The sequence below is a fragment of the Dasypus novemcinctus genome, chromosome 8 (assembly GCF_030445035.2).
Source record: "Dasypus novemcinctus isolate mDasNov1 chromosome 8, mDasNov1.1.hap2, whole genome shotgun sequence".
Lineage (NCBI taxonomy): Eukaryota > Metazoa > Chordata > Mammalia > Cingulata > Dasypodidae > Dasypus > Dasypus novemcinctus.
Genome location: NC_080680.1, coordinates 23,659,336 through 23,680,703, shown reverse-complemented (window position 1 = coordinate 23,680,703; position 21,368 = coordinate 23,659,336). Strand labels below are relative to the sequence as shown.

At 41.4% G+C, this 21,368-nt stretch overlaps 1 protein-coding gene across 7 annotated transcripts in view; it reads left to right on the top strand.

Annotated features, from left to right (window-relative positions):
- NTRK2 (neurotrophic receptor tyrosine kinase 2) overlaps nucleotides 1-21,368 on the top strand; it is a 365,415-nt gene that overhangs the window by 248,446 nt on the left and 95,601 nt on the right. For all 7 annotated transcript variants that reach the window (XM_071216654.1, XM_071216653.1, XM_071216656.1 and 4 more), the window contains one exon: nucleotides 8,902-9,032. In XM_071216654.1, coding sequence (XP_071072755.1) covers nucleotides 8,902-9,032 — 131 coding nt within the window. The remainder of the gene's footprint in view (nucleotides 1-8,901; nucleotides 9,033-21,368) is intronic.

Below are 21,368 nucleotides of genomic sequence, written 5' to 3'. Positions count from 1 at the left end.
TACCCCTTCACTAGAGTGTGTGCACAGAGTAGATGGCCACAATATTTATGGTAGGGAAAATTGTTTACAATTAAGGCACAGGTCAGAGAAACCCCTTAATGCCAACTGTTGTGGTTTCTGAGCTTTCCCCACCCCAAACAAAAGACCTCTCCTACAATAAGAACATGCATTTAGAAGTACGCTGGTAAAGGCTATGGCTCAGGGACTCAGGGTCAGACAGGTAGGCAGATAAGACTCTCTGGGCCATCTGTCAGGATTTTGTACAGTCACTCTGTATAATTATTCTTGAAAATACAATCATTGCTAGGCCTGACTGACAAGTATTGTTCCAGCAGGGAGGCCTGTCAGGGCAAATCAATCCAATTTTACCACATGCCAGCGTGTAGAACAGATATAATTTTGTCTTTTAGGGGATGTCAAAGCGAAGGATGTGCTGTATGTGTATTTTGAAGTCTGGCATTCCTTTTAGTCTAACAGTTTGAAAAGTTACTGGGGATTTCCCCCCCTGACTGTTTTCTGAAAGAAGTTTTGGCAATTTTACTTCAAGTAACTGAGTGGTTTTATCTGCTGCAGCTTTCAGGTTAAAGTCAGCCCTCCTCCCTGCTGCCCGAGGTAACAAATCTGCTCTCCTTCAGCATGGAGCAGTTAAAGTGTGGCTTGCTGATAAAAGGGCCATTTGCTGCCATTGGATGTTGCATGGGACATCCACGTAGGCGCTTGGTGCCCTCCCAGAAATGTGAAGCCACCCTGCAAAAGCCTGTCTCGTCCATCCAGGTGCCCAAGTAGGGCTTAGCCCGAAGCTTATGAGGGATTGTGCTTAATGGGTGCCTTGGGCTTCCCTGAGAGTCCATTTCCCCTTCAGTGGCCCAATCCTGAAATGAACATCAAGGTGGAGGCCCTCAGAAGTAGCTCACGCAGATCTCTCCTTTCTGTGCCAGGAGTTTTCTGCCTCTCCGCCCCTCCGTGGTACTCCCAGTGCCTTCCCTGGGAATCTCTCCCACCAGCAGTCTCTCATGCTCTCTCTCTCTCCCTATTTAATTTCTTACCCCTTACTACTCCTCTTCACTTACAGACTCACCAAAACTTTCCTTCTTCAACATCTCCCCACCCCCAGCCCCCAGGCTCTACACCACCCTATCTCTAGCCTGCTGTGCCTGACCCTACCCCCACCCCTGCTCCCTGCCCGACTAGCCAGAAGTGCAGTCAACACTTACCTCCTCCAATTCCTCTCTTCCCACTCACTCCTGCTTCTTCCCTCCTGAGGCTCATCCATGGTCTTCTCTCCTGCCTCTGTGAGTTGTCCATTTTGCTCATGTCCGATGAGTATTTTATTTTGTCCTTCCCTGAAAACAAAGACATTCTTGAGGATTAGGCCTCTATTCCCTTTGGGGTCATGGGTTTGCCTCTACCTTCCTGGGCAGTGGACAGCTCCTCCAAAGAGACTCAGACAATGAAGAGCTGTGTGCTTCTGACGGACAAGGGGCTGGAGGGGAAAGATGGATGGGTAAGTGGGTGTAGCCCACTCCTCAGCTTAGCTCTGGACTCTATGAGAATAAAGTCTGTAGCTGCACTCTAACTGGTTTCCCTGCCTCCAGTCTCCCCATTTATCTCATGCCCGCTCTTTGAATAATTTTACTAGTTTGCCCTTTTCACTTCTGTCTCATGCTCAAAAAACCTTCTGTAGCTCCACAGAATTTATATAATAAAGTTATAGACTCACAGAATGTCTAATGTGTGTGCTAGAACAGACTTAGGATGTCATTTAGCCCAAACTCCCTCAGTTAAAGATGAAAAAACAGAGACAAAGAACAGTAAAATGATTTGTTCCCAGAATCCATGTTTATTAGTACCTGGCCTTGTCTAAATGACTTAGTGAGATATTCAAGCACTCTATCATCTATATTCGTTCTCTGTTTAAAGTTTATTGTCTCCTGCTCCTCTTCTAGAAAAACCAACCTATACCAATATTTCTAAATTCACTCTGGACTTTTCCCCTTCACCATCCTTGCTTTTCATATTCCTTTACCTGAAATGTTCTTATCTCTTGTTAGATCATCTTTTACATGTTAATGTTGTTATTTATTCATAAAATCTTCAATTGCCTGATATGATCTAAGCCCAGCAATGTGTCCTGGGAAATTACCAAGCCCAAAGCATTCTTGAATATGCTCCTAGATAGTTTATTTTTATTTTTATTTTTTAAAGATTTATTTTATTTATTTCTCTTCCTCCCCCTTCCCCCATCCCCGTTGTCTGCTCCCTGTGTCCATTCACTGTATGTTCTTCTGCGTCCACTTGTATTGTCAGGCGGCACTGGGAAACTGCATCTCTTTTTTGTTGTTGCATCACCTTGCTGTGTCAGCTCTCCATGTGGGCGGTGCCACTCCTGGGCAGGCTGTGCTTTTTTCATGCGGGGCGGCTCTCCGTGTGGGGCTCCCCTGTGTGGGGTGCCCCTGCATGGCATTGCATTCATTGTGTGCTGCAGCACTGTGCATGGGCCAGCTCACGACATGAGTCAGGAGGCCCTGGGGATCAAACCCTGGACCCTCCATATGGTAGGCGGATGCTCTATCAGTTGAGCCACATCCACTTCCTGATAGTTATTTTTATGCCATTATTATTATTTTTTTAAGATTTATTTATTTATTTAAATTCCCGCCCCCCCCCCCCGGTTGTCTGTTCTCTGTGTCTGTTTGCTGCGTCTTGTTTCTTTGTCCGCTTCTGTTGTCATCAGCAGCACGGGAAGTGTGGGCGGCGCCATTCCTCGGCAGGCTGCACTTTCTTTCGTGATGGGCAGCTCTCCTTACGGGTGCACTCCTCGCGCGTGGGGCTCCCCTACGCAGGGGATACCCCTGCATTTATGCCATTATTATAATAAGAACTGTGACCTCCCTGTGCTATACTTTGGTTGAGCATGGTTTTTGTGTCATATGTTCATCTTTCATTGAGCTCTGCCATGAGAATTAGGAAACTATTTATGCTAGGGACATTGTTGAGGACACTGATCATAGTCACTCCATACCCATATATAGAATTCAATTTGAGATATTCCTTTGAAAATAAAAGTTTGCAAATTATTGTGTTTCCCTTTGGCATTTGCTACTAGGAAGCACAGAGTCAAATGATGACGAATTTAATAATATGGAACTGTAGAATGTACATATTTGCATTTTTACATAACATCTAGTTTTCCCTAACTTTGGTTTTTATTTATGTCTTTGTTTTCGTTGCACATTCCTGTAAAGTTCCCCCAAATCTTATGTGAATGAGGGGCAGTTGTAAATAATGGCATGTTTTTCTGCCTATTTAGATTGATTTCCAAAAGGACAAGGATTATCTTACAACTCCTTATTTCTAAGCCCTCAAAAAATGCCCAGATTATACTAGGTTCTCAAGAAAGTTTTATTGAACTAAATTCATCAAGAAGACCTGTAACTCCCTAGGTAGGCAATGCTGGCTCTTACACTTTGTCTTTCTTTTGTTTATCATCAAGAGAGTCAAAGAAAGCTAGTGTTAGAAAGAATTCCAACTCTGCCCGTTACGAACTGTACAACTTTGGATGAGTTATTTAGCCTATTTGATCCTCTTATTTTTTCTTTAATCTGAAAATGGAGCTAGGAATAACCCTATAGGATTGCTGTGAAGATGTATGGCCCTTGTAAATCTCTCAGCATGGTTTCTGGCCCGTAATAGCAATCAGTGCATGTAAGTTCCTCTCTTTCCTCCCTATTTCCACATTTCACTGGAAATAGCACTTGGAAAAGGATAAAAAGTGAATTGATCTGTGACCTTGAGGAAGTCAATTAATTGTGGTGTCATCTGTCAAAGAAATGTGAGTATTGACCTCATTCACAGGGATATGAAAACGAATTGATGGTAATGCACACTGGGATATTTTTTTTTTTGCTGAAAAGTGCTTAAGAATAGCTCATTATTGGTTATATGCTCTATTTCATCATTAACATTATTTATGTATTTGGCCTGTTCTTGTTCTGGTGTGTTTTATGCCTATAGTCTTAATTGTATTTATTTTCATTTTAGCACCAAGTTGTGTCTTAATAAAAAATGGCGGTGAAATTTTAAAACATAGCTCTTGTCTTTCATGCAAATTTATTTTTACAAGGTGGATGATTTTTTACACTGAACTGTTCTTCCCATGAAATATGCATTAAGATATTTAGTAAATATTTTTGATGATGATATTTCAAATCAAGATGAAGTGTTTTCCAAAGTATTTAGCTTTTACATCCTGTCTTTCACCCTGATATATAAGGTTTATTGGCAGTTTCCTGATTAATTTCTTCAGTTATGAGATGTTTGGCCTATTGCAGAGGTAAAAATGTGAATGTTTCAAATATTTTTAGCAGAAAAACTATTAGCTAAGTGAAAAATGTGTTTACACATTAATTCCAGGAAACTCAGTGCCTTCAGTCTGACTTAGAATCCTGTGTTACAGAGTCCAAGAGAGGCAGGCACCTGTTTCCCAGCTCTGTCACACTCCAGCTGTGTGGCCTGGAGAAGTCACTTCTCTTCTCCAAGCCTCACTCGCTTATTTGTCAAGCAGAAGGGAATGGGCCTTGATGATGTTCACCTTCTCTTCTCTCCACAATGGTCTTTGAGATGGATCTGTTACAGCAAGCTCTACACCTAAGTCAGCCCAGAAATAGAGGATTTAAGGAGTCCCTACCATAGAACATTATCTTCCAGGGTATATTAATTTGTATCTTCCTGTTCAAAACTTTAAAATACCTTGCCTTTTAATTGCTGATCACTTAGTACTCAATAAATGTTTCAATTTAAGGTCCATGTGCTGAGCAGGATATAGAAACCAAGTCCAAGGTTATGTGAAATCCCATAATTGAAGAAATGGGAAGGACACATTTCCTATTTCACACCTTAAATAGGCAAAGATGTATGTATGTATTTACACATGTATGTATTTTAGATTTAGTGGAAATGGATATAGACATGGATTAATACTTTTATCAATAACCCGTGTGTGTATGTAGACTGTTTTCTTCTGGGAAGTAGCTATACCAGGAGTTTCATTTGAACCATCCCTAAGCTTGCATATATACCTGCAAACAACTGGTGCCACTTTATGACAAGATGCATTTTCCAGTGACTGTAATGTGCTGCTAGTACAAAACTGGAAATCTGCTAGTTTCTGGTCCTCATAAAGCATGTGTGAGGACACCAACTCTCCCCTCTGGAAAAACCATTGATGACAAAGACATCCAGACGGCTTTCAGTCAGTTACATCCTGATTACTATTTCTGGTCACCAGTTCTCCCTGATTCTGTAGACTAGATTTAATTGACTAAGTTTTGGAGGTTTCCTAAACCTCTTATGATACCTCCTTTACTTTTTTGCAGGAGCTGGGAGAGGTGGGTAGAGTCTGACAGCTCTACTGTACGATAACCGGGTTCCAGCAGGAGGACAGGGGGTAGTTGTCAGGAATCAGGTAGACCCTGACTTGCCTGGGGAGTAAGGGGTGGGGGCAACTTCTCCTGAGAGGGCTTCAGGGGAAAGGCAGGTATGTTCTCAGAGCATATCCAGATTTTATTTAAGCCAGAGAGGTAAAGAGATGTTAAAGAGAGGTTGGCAGCACCACGGGAGAGTTGGCAAGAGAAGAAAGGACTGAGCCTTGGCTCGGGCTAGGCGATGTATAAGCAGTGTTGGGGTGAGAGACCAGATAATGACGGGGCCCCAAAGGGGGTACCAATGACTTCCTATGTTGATTGAGGGAAATAGGATGCTAGGCTGAATGGGCTAAGTACTGATGCTTTCTTGGAGGAGAGTGGCTCCAAACTCAATGAGGTTTCAGGGTGAATGTTCTCCCCACTCCTGACAGCCTAGCATAGTGGGCTACTTTTAGGATTGTTATGCTAATATAATTAGAACTATAATTAGACTGTATTTGTGGATATTATTATTATTCAACACATTTTCTAACAAATATTTACACGGCACCAACGTTCAGAAGACACAGTGAGGCCCTGGCAGAAATATACAAAGATGGGTACGTTGTTACCCAGGCCCTAAGGAGCTTCCAGACTAGTAAAGGAGAAGTTTTTCATTCTGTTTACAGAGAATTTATTGGCACAGGCCGCCACCCATATAATCTATTATGCCCTAAACCACAACAAAGCAAATAAATTCAAAATAATTCACTTTCTAAAGTAAAGATGCATTTAATGCTTTCAAGGTCAACATGGGGAACTGGTCTGATCATTTATAGTTTTGAAGATGATGAAATTGTGGCTTTAGCCATAGTTTTAAAAACTTAATTTCCACCATATTTTCCTCCTGCTTGGAATATTTTTTTTTAAAGTGTAATCAAATGCAAAAACACACAAAAAACCTAAGTACTTGTCTTGATCTGGTTAGAGTATGAAGTAAACCAAGTGACAATTTCACTTCCAATGAATGTATGACAACCAGGAGTTAAATATTTGATTTACATAAGGCTGCTAATTCTCTTCAAGAATTGCATTTGTGCCTTTATATGGGATCTCTACCTAATGAACACATTTCTCTCCTCTGAAATTCAGGCATTGTGACTGCAGCATGAGATATTATAGCTGTTCTTTATATTCATTAATATTGTTGCACATAAAAAAGAACTTTTGATTTTTATGACTCTGAGTTCCCAGAGGCTCACAAGAGGCATTTGTAGCTCCAAACCTCATGAATTTTCAAGAGAAAAAAAAAAATCCCATTAAAGGAAGACCTTAATTACCCCTTGCATTTTATATAAAGTTATATCTAAAAAGGAACCGTATAGGATATCCATCAACATAGAGTAGACAGTTAAATGGTGGTATAGTTCCTCCATAGAACATTATAAAGCACTAATAGTGAGAAAATTATTACTACACACAGAGTGAATTTCAATCCTAAGGATATTGCTGAGTGAAAGAAGCAAGATATGAAACAATGCATCTAAGAATCATTCCCTTTGCATAGGTTCAAAAACAGGGGGAACGGAATGATCTCTTGTTTAGGGATAAAGCATTGGAAGTAAACTTATAAAAGAAGTTGTTAACATAAAACTCAGAATAGAGGTTAACCCTGGAAGGTGAGTAGGGAATCAAACAAAGAGCACATGGAGAGGTGGCTTCTGAGGACCTGGTGACATTCTGTTTCTTAAATGGGATGCTGCATTCATGAGAACTAATTTTATTATTTTGTGAACTGCATATACATGTTTTGAATTTTCTTTTATTTTAATAATGTGGTTTACTATCAAGCAAAAAACTTTTAAATAGGGGTTATCAAATTAAATCTTTACACCACAGTACTAAATCCCTACTGTGTGTTTGATACCTGAGGAGGGCAGCTTGGGATACAGGGCTTGCTCGGAGCTCTGGGAGCTTACAGATATGAAATGATTGGGGAATAAGTCAGAATATAACTAAGCACAAAACATGATATGGGTTCAGAGAAGGGGGTCATCAAAATGGTCAAAATGGCCCAGGAAGGTTCTCTGAGGGAGTGAAAATTTGACTGGGTGTTGAAAGATGAAATTGAGAAAAATCTTGAAAATGAGTTTCACTTTTTACTCTATTTCTTTTATTTTTTATTTTTTAATTTTTTTTTTAATGAGGCAAATAGAAGGGTTTATTAAGAAATTAGAAAAAGCAAAAGTACACACTTGAGATATGAGTGCAGGTGTGCTACAGGGTGAGACGTGCCTACTCTGTTTCTTTTATACATCATGTCTCTTGCCTTATTTAACAACATTTGTGATTGAGAAGAGTCTTTGTGTTGTAGAAGTGAAAACACGGACTCTAGATTCGGACAGAATGGTTTGAACTCCTGCAGACTAAGTTTCTCCGTTTATAAAATGCAGAGAGGAATGCTTCACAGGGCTGTGAGAATGAAATGAGAGAACATCATTGGCTACACTTTCCAAACTCTAGAGACCATCGGAATCTCTTTCCAGTACTTCTGTTTAGGGGCAAGGAGTTCAGAAAGGGAAGGCAGCTGAGACCTGGTAGAATCTCTGTGTGAAAAGATTCAACATTTGATGTGCTGAGTAAAGAGTTACAACTTGCACTGCAGTTTTGTCCTCTCCAGAGTCTCCTTTGAGACTTTTCATGGACTCTCTTCTTGTATGGATTGCCTCTCTCTTTTCCATCTGCAGCTGATCATCTTCAAGGACCCTGAACTACCTTTAGGGCAGAAAGGCATATAGATAGGTGACTTGTGCCAGCTCTGTTTTAGGCCTTGGGAGAAATGCTCTTTTTCCCAGATTCATAGTCTTGTGTCCTCTTGGCTTTGGAGAGCCAAGACTAGACCATGATCTTAGAAAGGAAGCTAACAAAACCAACCTTTAGCACAGACAGTCTAGACTTTCTAGTCTAAATAAAAGAACTCACTGAGGCTCATGCATGGTCTAACCCAGCTCATCAGGTGGGGTGAGGTCAAAGCCTTAATCATCATTGAACAGATCTTGCATTTCCCCTTTGCATGCTCTGAACCCATCTCCCTCAGGAGTCTAAGGTGGCTTAACAAAGAGCTAGGGATTCCTGGCTATCTCTCTGACACGCTCCATCAGACCCACGGCTAACAAATAAATGCAGAACATCAGGCCTACAAGAGACCTGCCAGTTAATAATAATTCCCTTCTCATGTTTCCCCTTTCTTAGTCTGTAAAACTTATTAATGATATTTTGCAACCACCAGTTGGGTCTCTGCTGTAGCAATAATTGTGCTCTGAGGGTAAGTCACTGCCACCTCTTTCCAGCCATTTGGGGCAAACTGTGAGGATGGACATTGGGTGCCTTTTCTTGGGCTGCAGAGGAGAGAATTTTGGGCCTGCAAGCCACTCACTCCCACCTTTGCCTCACCTCTGCCTCCTTCAATTCCAATTTCCATTCTGTCTTTGTTTTACAGTTGTTCAGCACATCAAGCGACATAACATTGTTCTGAAAAGGGAGCTAGGCGAAGGAGCCTTTGGAAAAGTTTTCCTAGCTGAATGCTATAACCTCTGTCCTGAGCAGGACAAGATCTTGGTGGCAGTGAAGGTAAGAGCACCCTCCAGAATGTCTCGTTATCTGTGGTCACACCAATGCATGGACATTTTGTTTATTTATTTATTTAGTGGCCAATTGAGGAGCTAACTATGTCTGCTATGGTGACTGTGTTCAGATTCCTTTAACTAAATGACAGTTAAAAAGATATTTGAGGCATAACCATCTGTCAGAGGTTCTTGTCAGGGGTGAGTCTCTGGCTGTGAATGGCTCTGAGTTACTCTTCCATGTTAATGGTGACCAAAGTCTGCATGGAGGTCAGCGATGTCAAAGAGAATTCAACCAGCTAAGTCTTGGCAAGTCTGGGTGGCTGCTCCTTTAGATTCCACCGTCCTTGGAGCCACAGTGCTCTTATAGAAATAAAGAAGTCTGAAAGTTCTTTATCATAGTCATTTCCCTAAGAACTCAAAAAGGAGACTTGGCCTTCATTAAGATGAACATTTTTGAAAGGCACACAGTTTCCACTGAGCTCTCTAAAACACGAGAAGTAACAAAAATAGCACAAAAGATTGCAATAGTTCTTTCACAAATGCATTGTCAAAATTAAAAAGAAAACTCAACAAAGCATTGGATAATATATATAAAACATTTAAAAGGAACATACATGTTTAAAATGAATTGAGTGTAAAATGAATATGCCCATGGATACCCTGAAATTGTAATAAAATATTACTTCTTATCCTAATAATTATGGCTTTGAGTTTTGTTTTGTTTTTGCCAGTCACAGAGCATTTATATAAATGACATTTATTTATAGTTATCACCAGTATAACTTTTCTTTCTTTTTAAAAAAATCAGATCTATTGTTGTTGTATGTAGCATTAAAATGCTTCAGTTTATATATAATAATGGTTAACTGAAGAGGAAAAATAAAATTATTCTTGAATTTGCCCATCCGACAGATAAACGGTTTTTGTTAAGGCCCCTACAAATAGAAAAAACTATGCACTTGCTCTCCTTGTCATTAAAAGTAACTCACCTGGATGTCATGGATACTTATAGATTTGCAGCAAGGGTTTATGAAAGCTGCACGTTAGAGTGAATAAAGAACAGACTTTCTGGAAACAATAGATACAATATCCACCAAATAAACAGTCTCACCAAGTTAGGCAATTGGATAGAGAAGAGTGATATGGGTTGAGAAGAAAGGAGAGGAGATCCTAGAGATGTAAAGCATAGAAGTCAAGTGGGGTAGGGGGTGTCTGAGGAAAATTTTGCAGTGACACCGGGGATGTTAATTCCTGCTGTTGCAATTGCTTCCTCTTTTCTTTCATGTACTCAAAAGATTTTTTTTAGCATGAAACGTTCAGAACATTTGGTAATGTTATATCTGCAGTCTTTGCTTTCTTTATCATCTTCTTTTTCCTTTTGGCTAAATGGGACCAAAAGGTACCTCTATTTTTGTAAATTCATAGACTGATCAAATTTAGGGCTGAAAGAATCTTAGGGCACATCTGGTCCTAGCCAGCCATGTGTTTTAGACATGATGACCATGGATTTGTGGTCTGAGCCCACGCTTCCCACTGCTACTTGGAGGCCACCCAGGAAGCTAAGTCGGACCTTCAGATCTGGATTCACTTCATGGTGTTCCAAGTTGGGCAGCCTTGAAGGCGAGAAAATCCTAGGAGATCAGGGAATCCTAGAAGACAATGTTAGAAATAGCTGTGAGACAGCCAGATGTAGAGATGTTTCTCAGGAAGTACAGTTTTTCATCTTAATACCATTCCTTATTCTGTGCCCACTTTTCTGTGCTTCTTGCAGTGTTCTTAAGGAAAGAATGGCACAAAGCTAAGTCTAGGGTACCCTCAAACCATACATGACCTTTCCTTCCAAACACTGTGCTAAAGCAGGCCTTCAGAGCTTACACTAGAAACCCTGAAGGGTTAGCCTGCCAACAGCAGTTTTCACCACTAGTGAGTGGTGTGGCCTTAAAAGAGAACATGCCCTTCCAGTTGTCCTGCCCACGACTTGCTTCTGCTTGGACAAATCTGCCATAAGCAGGCCCCTCTCTGGGTTAAATCCCGATCACACCATTAATCCCACCTCTGCATCAGACCAGGATCTAGCTCATACACCTACTAGCAATGTCAAATAAATGCTTGCCAGTTAATGGCCTATGATGAATGTTTGCCTTTCAGTCAACACTGCTAAAAAGAAAGAAAGAAAGATTTGATCCTTTGTCAAATCCTAACCTTGGTCTCTTGTTAAAATTGAGGTGAAAATATCTCCAAAAGGGAAGACAAAGTACCTGCAGCTTAAAAGTTCATGCTAATTTCATGGTCACAAACCCACAAAGCCTCTTTGCAATGACCTTGACCGTGAATTTTTGTTGAAATCAGAGGTTTTGCTTATTGCTGGAATAATTGCCAGCTTCAGAGAGAATACTGATTTTAACTCCCAGGGACCAGAGATGGCAGCACTTAAGAGGTTTGTGCCATTTTCCACAGCCTCTGAGTTAAACTGGATTAGGATAACATGCAGACCTTTTTACTCAGCTGCCCCTCGCCAGTCTGGTGTGCTCATTTACAGGGCTGTTGGCAAATTGAAAGTGTATTCAGAGGGTATCCACATGAGCCTGGGTGTGTGTGTGTGTGTGTGTGTGGAAAGTGTATTCAGAGGGTATCCACATGAGCCTGGGTATGTGTGTATGTGTGTGTGTGTATGTGTAGAAAGTGTATTCAGAGGGTATCCACATGAGCCTGGGTGTGTGTGTGTGTGTGTGTGTGTGTGTGGAATGTCGGTGGTGCAGCCCTGACCAAAATAAAAGCACCCTTTAGGAATGAAACTGAGCTCGGCTTCCTGGACTGCAGCCTCTCACCTCTGGAGTAGCTGCCAGGGATTGCTCCTGTTTCATTGGAGGCACCCAGGGACGTTTGACAGCCTTTCTGCCCGTTGCCTAGCAACCCCTGCAGCATCGGTTATGCACCCTAAGGAACAGCAGCCATTGTCCTTTCGCCTTCTCTAGAAGGAGCTGACTCTGGTTTGAAACCCGAGTGAGGTTTTAAGTTCATACTGACAGTTGTCAGGTTGCTGTTAAATTCTGATGCCGCATTTTCCCCAAGTGATTTATAAGTTGGAGAGAGTCACAGGAACTGGTTTAAGACTGAGAGAAGCTCCTCAGGCATGTGCAGCACATGCAAGGACATGTGCGGACTGAGCCAGCCTCTCCATTAGAGTAGCTGCTTGTTTTGATCCAACTGGACTGCCCTTTTCTTGATATTTTTGGGTGACCTTTGCTTTTTAGTGAAATGGATTTGTCAACCATTTTCCCCCTTTGTGGAGAATTACAGTTGAGGAACCCATAGAGAGGAGGAGAAGCCGAGAAACCAGTCTTTGATCAAACCAAGTTACTCCACCTTTAAGTAACTCAATTGCCAAGGAAACACTTCATCTCAGTTTCCCTGCATTAGCGGTGGAGTGGATGCATTAGCTATTTTTGGTTCCATCCAAGCTGCATTTCAATAGCGACAATTCCCTAGTACATTTTCTTATACTATGAATGCAGGCTGATTTTTGTTGTTTTAAAATATAGCCAGAAGTGTACTTTGTGGGATCCTTGGCCTCTCCTCCCCCTCCCACAAGCCCAGGTGTAGTCCTAGAAATGTAAAACGTGGAATGCAAGGAAGACTTTAGACATCATTTTTATATACCCCAGGCCTCATGGTTTAAAGATGAGAAAACTGGGACCCAGTGAGGTCTAGTGACTTCCTCAAGGTGAGGGTTAAAGCAAGACAGGGCTGCTGCCCAGGGAGGTCTGGTGAAATAAAACACTGTGAAATTCGAGTTCAGCCAGGCACGTTCTTCTGGATCCAGTTTAGGATTTTTGCTTTGTGTGTTTCTGAATTCTTTCTTGTCAACAGAGGAATTAATAGCATTTTCTTCACCAAGGGTTTTGAAAAAGTTAACACATTCCCACGAGGCAGTGCCAAAGTCACCTCTGCCACATTGATGCCATTTCTGAATCTGCAGTGGTCCCAGTCCAGTCCCTTTGTCCCAGTGACTCCCGCTCATGCTTTAGTGCCCAGTTCAACTTGCCCTTCTTCAGGGAGTCTTTCCCCATCTGCCTCCCCCTGGTCAGATCTCCCTGTTACATGCTATTAAAACATTGTACAGTTCCTTCAAAGCACTTGTCATGGTTTTTAATTGTATATTTATCTGTGGGGATATTTAATAACTGCTATTAATGTCTGCATCATCTATTAGAGCAGCATATTCTCAAAGGTGGAAACTATGACTGTTAGCATGTTGCCTAATGTCATAGCATACAATAAATGCTTGTTAAACAGATGAAGGGAAGGATGGATGAATGGATGGAGGGATGGACCATCAGAATAATAGCCTTTCAATAAAGTATAGGGTTGGCAATTGGCGTTCCTAGGCAAGGAAATTATTTGATGAGTTGTTGATGGTCATGGAATTTTGTAACTGAAAAGAACTGTAAAGATGATGTAGATATAGAATTATGTAAGCTAAAGAAAAATCATTTTAGAAATGACAATCACTATACAGATACATAGAGATAGTACTGATATTCTCTAGCTCAACCCCCACATTTTGCCAATGAGAAAATAGGAACCTAGAGAAGAGACATGACCTATCCAAGGTCATTTAGTTTGAGTGAGGTCATTTAATCTCAGACCTAGGATGAAAACCCAGGTCTCTTTAATCACAATCCAGGGCTCATTCTGTACCGCTTTTTCATTTATTGAATTTTACATATGCCTAAGTTAACCAAAGATGAGGAAATTCAACACAACATCATTTATCAGGTAGTACAGATGAGATTGTTTATTATCCTCATCTGTATACAAAAATGAGAAATACTTTTATGTTTTCCCCAGTAGACATTTCATGCACGGGAACAGGTAGAAATAAGGAAAACTGGACTCCTGAGTGAGTATATAGGTCTCAGTGAAATATAAGCAAAATATCATAACCTACTTTCATAAGAAGAGCATGATAATGTTCATTGGAAACTCAGCTCAAGCTGGTTTAAGCAGAAAAGGGAATTTATTGGTTCACTCCACTGGAAAACAAAGGGGAATACTAGCTTCAGACACAAGACCCAGGGAATCTCTCTTTTCCAGCTCTTGGTTCTGCTTTCCTCTTTATTCTCCCCACACTGTTTCAAAGAATTGGCAGCAAGAGCACTGGACTTATTAGACCTTGACTTCCTTGCGACCCAAAGAAAAGTGTTCCTTTTCCCCAGTCATTATGCAGAAGTCCAGGGCTTCTGCTGCCTCATCTTGAGGTGTGTTGCCAGGTCATCTGTCACCAGAGAAATGGGATATTCTGATTCTCCAGGTCTGGGTCACATACCCAGCCCTGGGAGTAGAAGGTGGGGTCATCTCTACCCAAAACACATGGTGTGAAGGTGAAGAAGCATTGGTTCCCCAAAAGAATATTAGAAATTCTATCACCAAAAGAAGTGAGAAAGAGATCTAGCAGGCAAAAAACTCAAACAAGAACCATAGTATAGCTGGACCTCAGTGAAACTGAAATGATCGGGCTCTAAAAGCTCATTCAGGATCTGATGTAACCCCTAAGATGTCCATTCTTCATCCTCTCAGCAGGAGACTTCAGGGATTCTCTTCTAGCTTCCTTGCTAACATAGTACCCCTGCTGCTCCTTACTACTGGACTTCTTCTCCCCCAGAAACTACTGCTGTCACTATCTCTGTTACTCACATTCAGATTTTTCAAGAAGGAAAACACAATAAGTCCAATTATTCACAGCCTTGAGGCCAGGTCACTGATGGCTGCTGGCCAATGCATGGATTGACCACCCAGGGACCTACCTATAGCCCAGTCACCCAGGGTTGTCCCATGGCACAGAGAAGGGCACCTACAAGAAAGGAACCAACTAAGGCCACTGCCCTTAGAGTGTGTGTGAAGAATCAGAAAGGAAAGCTCATTCTCTCCAATTCTCAAACAAACAAAAAATCATAGATGGGAAGAAGCATCAAGAGTTCAATTCAAGTGCTCTCCCCAGGAAAGTTTATTTCTAAGAAAGATGGCTATTTTCTTCCTTTTTGTTCTTTATGACAGGCATTGTATCAGTCTCCACATCTTGACTCATTGTAAAGTCCCTCTCCCATTCCTCCCTCTTCCTCTGCTTTCTCCCCACATCTCCATTTATGTGGCCATGTGAAATCCTTGTTCCCACCAAATGGAAATTGATGATGACAAGGTTAGTGTACTTAAGAGGACATTTGTCAGCATTGCCCTGAAAAAAAGAGTTTTTATAGCTCAACAGAACACAATGTTACAGAAAACACTGGTTATCAATTTTATCTTTATAAGGCTCTAAGAACAGAAATTGCAGATCATTTAATAGTGGCTTGTTAAAAGACTTAATCTTCTTTATTGTCCAGATGTTGCTTATGTGTAATAGATTTCTGTTGTTCTTTAATGTAAATGCATTCTTTCCTGCCCTGTATGTGTGTGCGTGTATGCATGTGTGTGTGTGAATACGAGTGTATAGAGACTATGTGAGTGTGTGAATGTGTGCGTATGTGTGTGTATGAGCATGTAGTGTGTGTGTGAGAGTGTGCATGCATGTGTACATGAACCCTAGAGGATAAGGGGCAACATCTTCCTTCTAATAATTCCTCATGAACTTGAGTTAGGTATATTCTGATTATTAAATCTCTCCATCAGTGTCCTTTTCCCAGTAACTTCAACTTTTAACCCCTGATCAGGGATCTGTTTTTTGTCTTGTTAATTTCTTTGGGGACCCCATTTCTGGTTTATCTCCAATGTATCCACATCTTTTCAGAAAAGTTGAAACCGAAGGAGTACATTTTCCTCTAATGAGGGCTTATCTGATATCAAGCATATTTGGGAGGATTCTTTCACACTTTGTCTGTCTTGAACATCATACACTGCAGTAGTTGTACTGCTTTTTCATTTACTTTGGCATGAGAGCTCACTCACAATCAAGCTATGGTCTACTGTGATTCTACCAGCAACTTTGTCTAATGAAATTGGCTTCAGATAATTTGATGCCTGCGTATTTAGAGCCTGGCCTGTAAATATATTGCACTTATCCATATTGGGTATCAACTTCTGATTCACTCTTTTGACTTAACATTTTTCTAATTATGTCATTCACTGTGAAATTATTTTCCTTTCTTTCCCAAAACGTTAGCAGCTGTACCCAACTTGATGTAATATGTGAGTGTAAACCATTGATTTTATCACCAATATTATTGCAGGTATGTTAAAGTATGGGATTGGAAACTTAATTTCATGTTTTCCTGCAGATGGTCAGCTTGTTAAATTCTGAGCCAAAAGAGTCAGCTTGCCTGTGAAAATAAGGATAGTAGCAACTAACACTCTGGTTATGAATCTTGCACTTGAGGGTGTTACTTGGTCCTTTCTCAAACTAAGTGAGTTGATGTACACAGAGTGTTGCTTTCTGGCATGTGGGGCATGCTATCAGAGTGTTGGTGATTATCATTGTACAGTTATTTAGTTTTTACATCTGTAAGAGTTTTGGGAAGACACCTATTTTACACTCCTTAGTTTCTAAGACTGTATTTCTTTCAAGCACTTCCAGAGGTCACTTTTATAAGAACCTGATATATGCTTCCACTGTCTTCCTCCAGAGAAGACTGTGGGTCAGTAGAATCACGTGCCATGGTGACTGAAGCGTTCTCTAAAGACTTGACTAATTAATGCCCATAGGACTCTTCTAAGAAGGGTGCCTGCATTTATTGCAATTTTGTATTTGAGAACTGTTTTTCAAAATTCCTAAGAAGCAGGTTGACCCATCAATAGCATACTGAATTGGCAATAGAAGTTTTTATGTGAGCCACACATGCAAGCTACATACACAATTTAAAATGTTCTATTATTTGCATTAAAAGAGGAAAAAGAAATAGGTGAAAATAATTTCGTTATTATATGTCACTTAACATATCTAAAGTACCATTTCAAAATACTATTAATATAAAAATATTAGAGAAATACTTACATTATTTTATTCATGCCAAGTTTTCAAAATCTGGTGTGTATGTTACACTTACAGCACACCTCAACAGGCCTAGTCACACTTCAAATGACCAGTGACCAACCACATATGGCTTGTGGTTTCCCTGTTGGGTAGTGCTGGTCTAGACGACACCAGGAAAATAAAGGTTCCCATTAACAACAGATCTTGGCCAGTGATCCTGATCCAAAAGAACTCAGGCATGTTAACCAAATATTCTCATGCACTTGGACACTAAGCATGGAAATTTATTCATTGCTTTTTATGTGCTGTGGTGGGGACTGGGCTTCGTGAGGTCTTACAATAATGTCTTTCACCTTAATAAAGACACTGTTTTCTATGATCTCTCAAAATGTGTGAGATCAGTATAATAAAAGGACACAATCTCACTTTTACATTGTCTCTCCTAAAACACCCTTCCTTTGAAATGCATGATGGCTTGTCATATTCTACAACATCCAGTCCCACTGAGAATTTCAAATAAGCCCTTTTACCTCTCTTTTAGCTTCCCACTAATGTTAATGTTTTGCCAAAGTATTTCAGGTGAATGTCAGTTTTCCTTTTTTCCATCCATCTCTTTCACCTTCACTAGGTTTTCAATTCTGTGTTGAAGTTTATTTCACGCCCCTCCCTTCTTCCCACTCTGAATCAAGGTGCACTCCCAGCAGTATCTCCTTGGAGCTCTGGATGAGACCTCTCCCTTGAGAATGACTTCAGACAGATGGCAACTTGAGAGTGTCACACAACTCATGAGGAATAAGAAGTAATGAAGCTACAGTGCAGGCACTAGGAGTGAGAAAATAGCAATGCTCAGTGATGGGGCAAATATGCCTGTCAAAATAAAACATAAGTGGAAGAAATCGCTAGTGAGGGAAGCTGCCACCTCATGTCCATAGTCCACAGTGCATTGCCAAGGGACTCAGGGAGCCACGTAAGCCTCCCTTAATTGAAGGGGAGTGACAATCAGCCATTGTACTCAGACTGAGATGATTTTTTAAAATGGAGTTGAAAGCAGGATTTTCCACCTTCTGATTACTGTCTAGCTATGGTTCCACCCTTAGAAATTCCATCCTTAGAGTGCCAAATTCAGAAGGGATTTTGACCCGACTTTTTACCACCATATTTTGTGAATTTCTTATAATAGAATTGAGTCATGCTTTAGAAAAAAGACCCAACAGATGAAAATAGTTGGGCACATAGGATGAAGTCAGGTTTGTGAGATGCATTTGTGGGATGTATTTACCCCAAGGATAGTGAAATGTCCACTCTTAAATCCAAAAAATGTACCAAAGCAAAACCTGACACTGTATTAAGTGTGGGCCCTCTCTTTCCATAGTATTTTGCTTTGAGGAAATGGAAATGCTAGATGCTTGTTAACTCTTTCAGGTTGGTTGCCCCCTCCCCCAAATTCCTGTCATCTCTCCGACTTTGCCCCATTGTCTGCCATTCTCTCTCTCTTACACAGACATACACATGCACACATAACCTAGCATTCTTGAAATCAGCATTACCCAGCTAAAACTTGAAAAGAAAGTTTAGAAGCAGAATTTGCTCATGCCTTGTGATACTGGCCAAAAAGAGCCAGTTGCTTTTTCTAGCACACTGTTAAAGTACCAAAGCCTTAGAAATAAGCTGAGTTAGAGCAGCTTCTGAGTAAAGGAACTGGGTCTCTGAAAAATCACTGTAGGTTAGAAATCCATTGCAGTTTTATATTTCCAGGAGCTTAGACTGCCATCCAGGAACAGAGGAAGCTCTAGAGGCACCCCCCACTCTCACATCTTGGGTGAGGCTCTGTGCCTTGTCCAGACATCTTTTTTTTGAGCCTTCTTTGATCCTTTGTATGAAAAGATTGAATGCAGGCTTGGTTACATGTTTGAATTCAAGTCATTCTTGACCAGGGACTATGGGAGGCATCCCAACTCACAGTATCTGATGCATTCCTCCAGTAGTCCTGTGAAGTAGAAGATACCATGGCCCTCACTTTACAGAAGAAAAAAACCAGAGTTCAGAGAGTACCAGAACAGAGCCGGGTTTGGAACACATATCTTTAGATTCTGAGCTAGAACTCATTCTGTTTGAACACACCCACTGTGAGAACTTGTCATTTGGAAAGAGAACACAAAAGTTTGGAGCTTGCTCTCCAGAGACTCCATTGGTCATTCTCCCCTCTTAAATTTATGTACCTCCACCTGCTTTATTTTCCTGCTCTTCATTCATTTCCATCCCTTACCTGGGTCCATGTTCCACCTTTCCAGATGAACATTTACTTTTCAATCCTTTCCAGTACTCCTATACCCCTACTTTGCACAAACTTCAAGTGTCATGGGTTCTTTTAGGTGCCTGACTCTGGGTTAGGTGGTCAGTGATCAATAAGTGAACATGACACACTTCCTGCTCTTGGGAGCAATAGCAGAGACTAACACATGCCCCAAAGCATTGTAGAAGTCTAAGCAAGAGATGTGCTCTGATGTATGTACATTGCTCCCTGAATCCAGGGCAAGGACTGTTCTATCTGAAAGGGAGTGACAACTTCTGCCTCCTCCATGTGCATCTCCTTGCCTTATCTGGCATCTTTCTACCTAGAAGTTCAGCAAAACAAAACAACAGGTGGAAAAGACCCAGCTGAAAGCTTACCCATGGATAAGACCAACCTAAACACATCATTAACATAAGCACACTGCCTCTCCCCGTGCCACAGGGACACAGAGAGCTTTAATTTGGATGGTTGCAAACTAGTTTCCATAGTTACCAGGGAGCAGAGACCCATACCCCAGGTCCTTGGCCACTGTTCATTTTGTTATTAAATGAAGAAATGTGTGATTTCTTTGGGAAGGGCCCTATTGAAGCTTTGCAATTTGTCTGTTCACTTTTCAAAGCAAGTCTGGCAGTGCTTTTTACAGCACTTCTCAGAAAACCATGTACTCAAGTGAGACTAGTGAATCCCATCATTGAACTCTTTCTTTGAATAGTATCTCCAGAATGTGACATAAAATGCAACTTCCTCTGGCCTGAGGAAAATGGCACCTGTAATTTCTACCTCTTTGGGTGAGGTCACAAATGTGGAAAGAACTTTAAATCCTGTTACAAGTACTCAGTGAAAATGTTAGATCTTGTTAGAGGTCATAGCTGAAAAGACTTTGTAATTTTGCTTTTGTCTTCACCATCTTACCGTGTTCTTGTCACTGACATGGGGCAGGCACTGCAGATTTCCTGGTGGCCTCCTGGGTGGAGAGCAGCCCCTGCATAGCAGGTTGTATATTGAAAACTCATTGCATGGTGGACTCAATGATGACCATCTAGCCATCCTTTAGGAATGTAGAACTAACACCCCCAGGGCTGGGAATGCTGCCAGCAGGCAGCCCTCAGAAGCCAGACCCTTAAGGAGGTCCAAAGATTCCACTCCAGGTCACATCCCTTTTCCAGGGTGGCCAGCATCAAAGGACAGGTTGATATAAAGGGCCAGCCCCCTTGGCCCAACTCAGGACAGCTCACCCTCTGCCCACTCCCTTCCACCAGTGGTGATCCCTAGAGCATGCCCCAATCGATGCTTTTTCTCTTAATCTCCGTCCTAGAGTCTATTCCTCAGGGACTTCAACCAGAGATGCATCCCAAGGTCCATAAATGTCCAAGTCACAAATTTGTCAATGGAGAGAGCAGTGTCCAAGCAGAGACATACAAAATGGTTCCTGGGAGCAAGGCACTGTCTTTGACCTAGTGTTTACTTATCTACTCAGTCCATGTCTGATGGATGACAATGCCTTCCACTGTGTTCCAACTTAAGGGAAAAGTTATATGGATGGACACATTGGCTGTGTAGCTTTAATAATGACTGATTATCATCTCCCTGGCAAAGCGAATCATTCACTAAGCCTGTCCTCTGGGCTTCCTTCCCCCTCTCTGAGCTCCCTTTCCCTCTCAGCATTTGGGTCTCATCACCCTTGTTGTTTGTTCCTCAGACATCTATTGAATGTCTGCCATGGGCCAGGTGTTGTGCCCAGTGTTAGGAAGGTGGAGATGGAAGACACAGCCTCTGAGTCAAGGAACTCACAGTCTATACCAGAGACAAGGAGGTAAACATGCAATTAGAATGCACCATGATCACCAAGGTGATGGAGGCAAGCATGGACTGCACCTTGGAAGGCCACCCAACTTAGTCTCGGGTACTGTGGGGATAGGGCAAAGAAGCAGAGGTTATGGGACATTTCCCAGAGAGTTGGTATCTAGTCTAGTCATGGAGGACTGCTAGGTATTAGCCAGGTGAACTAGTTTCCTATTGTTGCTGTAACAAATTACCATGAACTCAGTGACTTAAAACAACACAAATCATTTCTCTTGCTG